We start from the raw sequence: 7,149 nt of genomic DNA, 5'->3' as shown, positions 1-7,149 counted from the left end.
TCGCTACACTCACATTAACATCTGCTAACCATGTGTATGTGAACCAATAACATCTGCTAACCATGTGTATGTGACCAATAACATCTGCTAATGTAAAAATTGTATAAGATACTGGTAACTTGTGGCTAACCTGTTATGTGACCTTAACATCTGCTAACCATGTGTATGTGACCAATACAATTTGATTTGATTTAGTGAATCTTTTAGAAACTGCCTTACCGACTCCAGTCAGCGATGGCGAAGTATTTTTCAAGGTGATGCTTCTCGCGTGACGTATAAGTTAGTGGACACACGGGTTTCCACTAGTTACCATAGCCACAATGTCAAAATTGACTATATCGAAAATTAATGAAAACAAACATTTCTTTTTGGTCTTAATTTAGGGTTCAGCATAAGATTGGCAATGTGGTTAGGATTAAGGTTGAAATTAAATTTTAAGAAGATTAATTGTACAAATGGGGGGCTTTATGACTTTGAAGCTGTGGTAACTAGTGACGACCGACTGCTTTGGACGCTTCTGGAACGACACGGTTCAACCACCTCGGTAGCTTGCTAGCCGACAAGAGTAGAAACATTGAAGCTCTGATTTAGACCATGTTTGTGTAGCTTCACAAATCCACCCCAGTGATTTAAACACAGTTCTGTTAACGTATCTATTCATTTAAACGTAATTTGCTTGTTAAATTTGCTAATGTGTTATCGAGCCGAGCACTAGGGTAGTCGCTAATGATAGCTAGCTAGCTAGCATCCCGACACAACTGAGCTCACAAAGCTACTCTCCTCCTGCTAATGAAGAGGAGGACTGCTGGACGGAGAAAGCAGCTCTGGGGATGAACATTGTCATTAAAGAAGAAGAGGAGGATATTACAGTGATAGGAACGRAAGAAGCGTGTCGAATTAAAAGGGAGGAAGAGGAGGAGGAGATAGAGGCTGTCACAGTGGAAGAGATGGGAGGGATAGAGGCTGTCACAGTGGAAGAGATGGAAGGGTTAGAGGCTGTCACAGTGAAAGAGGAAGAGGGGATAGAGGCTGTCATAGTAGAAGAGATGGGAGGGATAGAGGCTGTCACTGTGAAAGAGGAAGAGGGGATAGAGGTTGTCATAGTGGAAGAAGGGGAGGTAGAAGCTTTCAGAATGAAAAATGAGATAGAGGAGGATATCACATTGAAAGAAGAAGACCCTTTTGTAGTGAAAGAGGAGGAGACTGAAGATCCGATTAACACCAGTGAGTATTGTCTTAACAGGGGACACACTATGCCGTTGTTGAACCAGGGTGTGGTTTTAAAGGGGCATTCTACTGACCTCGTAAAAAAAARRAGTTATTTTTTAAAAGGGGATTTATGCTGTTTGTTTAGTTTGTATTCAGAGTTCGCTTGTCTATTKCTCTCCGACGGAAGGTCCTAGSATGATAAGTGAYATGTTTGGAATCAGATGAGAGAGTAAGCTATAACCTATGTTTTTACCGGTAGTCAAACTTTTCCCTTTTACAGATCCAAAAACGTGGCAATATTCCGCTTCCTGGCCCTCCCAGGGCTCTACAGTGAAGGAGGACATCAGAAAGGTACAGGAAGTATCTAATGTGACACCCGCGAGTCCCAGACAGTTTGGTGGTGATGACGATTCTATTCACTGCGACAAAGAATGGGACGTGAAAGACAAGGATTGGTTTCCAAGCAACAGGCTGAAGGCGGAGTCATCTCCAGAGAGCCACACCCCAGAGCAGAGGGGGAGTGGTGTGAGTACATCCCAGTCACAGTGTTTCTGGTTCTCAACAGTCCTTCCTTAATTCCTGGACCTCCTCCTATAAATGCATTGGAGGAGAATATTTGAGGTTCATCCGAATACTGATATGTGAATGTTTTTGGCAAATACAGGTGATTCTGATTGGACTTTCTCCTCTAATGCATTTATAGCAGGAGGTCCAGAGAATGAGGAATCAAGGTAGGTGTGTTTCTGATCTGAGCTTCCTCCTCTTGGACGTTCTCCTCTAATGCACTTATAGCAGGAGGTCCAGAGAATGAGAGGAATCAAGGTAGGAGAGTGTTTCCCACCCTAAATTGACTGTTTATTTTTGTGGTTTCCAGGACATGTCTTTCCTCTCCCAGGGTCCCAGGTCGTGTCTCTCCCACGCGTTGCCTACTGTGGGGTCTGAAGAGGGTGTCTGTGCGGCTGGTGGACTGCAGAAAACACCGGGTCTGAGTGGAACTGTGAGAGGAGAAGAAGAGGGAGATTCAGATTCAGGTAAGAACAGTGGATTAGACCACAATCTGCTTCTTTAAGTTTACATTCTGTGGTCAGTGTTTCACTGTTGTAGAAGCAGCTCATTAGTTCTGAAACTACTCCAAAAGCTGCTTTCGCTTTAAACTAAGTTGATGCACTGATGGTATCATCTCGCTAGTCAGAAGACGTTTCACCCGTGCTGGTCCAGGTGATACTTTAAGACCTGCTGGCCTTGCTGGCTGCGTCAGTGATACGCGTAAGACCTGCTGACCTGTGCTGGTCCAGTGTGATACGTAAGACTCGTGCTGGTCCAGGTGATACATAAGACCTGCCTGACCTGTGCTGGTCCAGGTTGATACGTAAGACCTGCTGACCTGGGCTTGGCTACCAGGTGATACGTAGACCTGCTGCGTCAGGTGTTACGTAAGACCTAGCTGGTCCAGGTGATACTTAAGACCTGCTCGGCCTGTGCTGGTCCAGGTGATACGTAAAGACCTGCTGGCCTGTGCTGGGCCAGGTGATACGTAACAATCTCTGGCTTTGCTGGCCAGGTGTGATACGTAAGAACCTGCTGGCCTGTGCATCAGTTGCTATGAGAGATGTTGACGAGAAGTAAGGACTCTTTGTGGCTCTCCTGTTTAAGTTGTGAAACCAAGCCTTTATCCGGTGTTTCTTCCCTGTTTAAGTTGTTGAAACCGAGGCTTTTATCCGGTGTCTTCCCTTTTAAGTTGTGAAACCAGGCTTTTAGTCCTGGTGTCTTCCCTGTTTAAGTTGTGTGAAACCAGGCCTTTTATCGGTTCTGTCTTCCTGTTTCGTAGAGCTCTGCTTTCTGTTTTATCTGCACCTATACTTCAGTTGGTTGGGGCTTATCTTTTCGTTTGGCTCTCCTTAGTGGGCATCCATTGTGGGAAACGTTATAGGACACATTTCCTAGTTGCATGTCAACATTAAAGTATGTCTTTTGCAGGAAACCCCTTCGTACAAACCCCACCTGTTGGTTTTGGTTGTCCCAGGGAGTTTCTTTGTTAGTTCCCTTGTTTGTGGAGAGACATTTTTAGTTTGTCTTGTGGGAACGGTAACAATGTCTTTACCCACATGTGATAAGAATCAATAAAAAATTATAATATTAACAGAAATACTGATGTTTAAAATCAGGAACTTTAAAATGGGAATTCGCAATGTTTGTTTCATGGATTGGCGACATCGGTTTGTCACGGCCGCTCGTAAGAAGGCGGACCAAAGCGTAGGTTGTGAGAGTTCCTTTCATTAAAAATGACGCCAACAAAAACAATAAACAATACAAACAAACCGTGAAGCCTTAAGGCATATGTGCCACCCCAAACAAAGTTAACTACCCACACAGAAAGGAGGGAAAAGTGCTACCGTAAGTATAGTCCACAATCAGGAACAACGATAGACAGCTGTCCCTGATTGAGAACCATACAACGGGCCAAAACATAGAAATTACAAAATCATAGAAAACAAAAACATAGAATGCCCACCCCAAATCCACACCCTGACCAAACCAATATAGAGACATAAATAAGGCTCTCTAAGGTCAGGGCGTTGACATCCGGTAACCATTGCTCCAAGTGATTTTAGTCGCACTGTGCCACAAACTTCTTGTTTTCCTTACTGTTTTATGAAGAAGAAAATATAATTGAAACTTGGCTGAATAAATAGAAAGGATATTTTTCCCCATTCCGGAGCGAGAGTGTGATATTCTGAATTGGCTAATGTTTGAGCGGTAAAATGATCATTTGAAACAGGTCCTATATGCTAAGATGTCGAGTCATTATCTCAACTATCTTTGAATGACAACAAACCTTTAGAAGGTCTTAGAACTCAGAAGATATATGGGCTGCATGATGCTGATTATAGGCTGTTGATGATTTGCAGAAAAGCTGCAAAAAAAAAGCCTGCGGTCTGTTCCTTGCATGTGAAGTAGCTAGCTAGCTGTAAATTGCCTAAACAAACTGTACTATCAATTTAGCAGTATCTCACCAGCTTCAATTGCAGTGTCTCTGCCACTGAGCCTATAAACGGAGTCTGCCTAGAGCGCGTTGTGGGATTAGTGGAAACCAGGGACATTGTCCTCAGCGGCAGTCTGGCCGGGTTTTGAACTAGCAAAGTACTTTTCGTAGCAGGTTGCTGCAAAATAACGGTGGCAGGCTAGTAGAATTAGGTTAACGCTTAGAGGAATAAATTCATGTGGGTCAGTGTCTAGTTTGCCTAAACTTAACGTGGCAGGTTAGTAGATAATTAGCGTTAACTTTAGGGATAATTAAGGGTGGCAGGTTAAGTGCAAATTAATGTGGCAAGTGCTTGAGCTAGAATTAGGTTAACGTAGGAAATTAAGTCTGGTAGATTTATGCTGCAAATAGAAGGCAGGTTATAGAAATTAGGACGATAGTAGTTACGTAGGATTAAGTGGCAGGCCAGTTAGGTAATAACGTGGCAGGTTATGTAGAATTAGCTTAACTTACGGATAATTAAATGTTGGTAGATTTAGATGCAAATAAACGGGCAGTGGTAGATAGGAATTAGCTGTAACGTTAGGATAATTAACGTGGCAGGTTTAGTGCAAATAAACGTGGCAGTTAGTAGAATATAGCGTTAACGTTAGAGAATAACGTGGCAGGTTAGTGCAAATAACGTGGCAGGTTAGCTAGAATTAGGTTAACGTTAGGATAATGAACGTGGCAGGTTAGTACAAATAACGTGCAGGTTAGTAGAATTAGGTTAAGGTTAGCTAAAAGGTAAAACTGTCCCAATGCGACTCGGAATCAATTCTAGCTACAACCAGGCCTGCCCTGAGAACCAATCATTGGTTTCCACTACTGCGATGCTGTCCGCACGGACACACAGGACTACGGTATTAGATGATGTCTTGAAGGAGGAAACTGAGTTGAATTAATTTTGTCCCACTGCTTTAAATGGAGAGCCACATCTAAAGCTGAAATATATAACAAGTGACATATTCGAACGAAATCTATGTACAGAACCCCTTGACTTTATTTACATTTTGTTCAGTTACAGCCTTTATTCTTAAAATGTATTAAATAAAATTATCCTCAATCGTACACATTAAAACCCAATTGGGATACATACCCATGACATCACACCAAAGAAAGCCCGGAAAAACAGGTTTTATTAAATTTTGCAAATGTTTTTTAAAAATATAGAACTGATCTCATTTTTACATTTTTCAACCCTTTACTCAGTACTTTGTTGAAGCACCTTTGGCAGCGATTACCAGCCTCGAGTCTTCGTGGGTATGACGCTACAAGCTTGGCACACTTGTTTCTCCCATTCTTCTCGGCAGATCCTCTCAAGCTCTGTCAGGTTGAATGGGGAGCGTCGCTGCCACAGCTATTTTCAGGTCTCACCACCATGCTTCACCGAAGGATGGTGCCAGGTTAACTATTTACAAAGGGTAAAAAAAATATATAACAATGTCGACCACCACAGACCAATGCTGAACTAAGACCGCACTCAACAAAACTATATAAGGTCGATAAGAAAACAGGAAAAGCTCATCCAGAGCGGGCGCTCCTAGTATGGCCGGGGGACTTTAATGCAGGGAAAACTTAAATCAGTTTTACCTCATTTCTACCAGCATGTTAAATGTGCAACCAGAGGGAAAAAAAACTCTAGACCACCTTTACTCCACAACAGAACGCAGGTGTGGACTGGTGGTGGAGTTGAGTGAGATGCCTACCTCCACCAACAGACAGGGAATGTCCCTGCTGTCGACAATGGGAACCGAGTTTACTTCTGATATAATGGAGAGGTAGAACATCAGGACTGACCGATGCAGCAGAACATCTAGGTACAAACGGCTACCCTGATAGCGTAGAGAACATAGTCAGCCAAGCGTGTTCCTCACCCCTGGAGTGGATGCTGAGGGGAGACATCTAGGTAAGCCGCCAACGCGACGGTCCTCACCCTGGGTGCGAGGTGAGAATAGGTCGCACGGTCTAGAGGGATCAGTTGGGAGAACATCTAGGTCCAGGCCAAACGACGAGGTCCTCACCCTGGAGTTGGATGGCTGAGGGAGAACATCTAGGTCAAGGCAACGACGGGTTCATCCCAAGCTTGTTTTGTGCGCATGATTATCTAACTACCCTGACAAGGCTCACGAATCAACATTCAGAACTACATTGTGAAGTTTACAGCGATATTATTACTTAATTATTACATAAACATAAGCAATTGACAGTTTACAAAGCAATTCATAGTGTCACTTCAACATAGTTATGACACGAGAAGATTTACAAACATTGTACCTGAGAGCAAGCCATCTTGTAGGATTTTCACTCACAGCTATTTAGGGTTTGGATTGAAACCTACGGCACGGTAGATCCTCTAGGTACAATGTTTGAAGAACCGTGTGGTTTTATGTAAAATGAGGGAAGATCCCAATTGCAATATCTCTCTTCCTGTGTCCTCTCTCCTTCTCAGAACGCATCTGGAGAGAAAAGCCAGAGACTTCTGTCTCTTCATCCAAGTGTGGTTTTGATGGAAGGAAGATGAAGCAGAGGCGACGTGTAGGAGTTATGCAATTGTGATCTTCCCACAGAAATCCTCCTATTACTCCATGTGCTGGCTCAGACCTGGAGGCGCCTGGTTCCAAAACAACTCACCAGGTTGTAAAACTAAGTCCTCACTGGCGCCAGGATGAATCGAATGCCCCTCGGTGTGAACAGGAACGGGTGTTGCCCTTCAGGACAATGATGGTCAGAATGGAGGGACTGTCGGCCATTGTCGAGTAGTACCCATTGGACAGAAGCAGTTAAACTAAAAGCAGGAAAGGCTTGTTACCCATCAGTCTGTGCTGTGATTTGTTGTACATCAACTCAAACTGGACATTACTAATAAATACATTCCATTGCAAGAGCCACATCCGTTTAGCTCATTTGAATGAACC

The 7,149-nt window shown here is 43.4% G+C and overlaps 1 protein-coding gene across 1 annotated transcript in view; it reads left to right on the top strand.

The window, feature by feature from the left end:
• Positions 1-500: 500 nt before the first annotated feature.
• The window catches only part of LOC112079288 (uncharacterized), a gene marked incomplete at its 3' end in the record, with an annotated part of 7,272 nt that continues 623 nt past the window's right edge, over positions 501-7,149 (top strand). The window contains exons 1-2 of the mRNA XM_024145278.2: positions 501-1,224; positions 1,490-1,734. Coding sequence (XP_024001046.2) covers positions 831-1,224; positions 1,490-1,734 — 639 coding nt within the window. The remainder of the gene's footprint in view (positions 1,225-1,489; positions 1,735-7,149) is intronic.

This window comes from Salvelinus sp. IW2-2015, unplaced genomic scaffold, assembly GCF_002910315.2.
Source record: "Salvelinus sp. IW2-2015 unplaced genomic scaffold, ASM291031v2 Un_scaffold7525, whole genome shotgun sequence".
In the NCBI taxonomy this organism is placed as follows: Eukaryota; Metazoa; Chordata; class Actinopteri; order Salmoniformes; family Salmonidae; genus Salvelinus; species Salvelinus sp. IW2-2015.
This window is presented reverse-complemented; position numbering and strand designations above follow the sequence as displayed.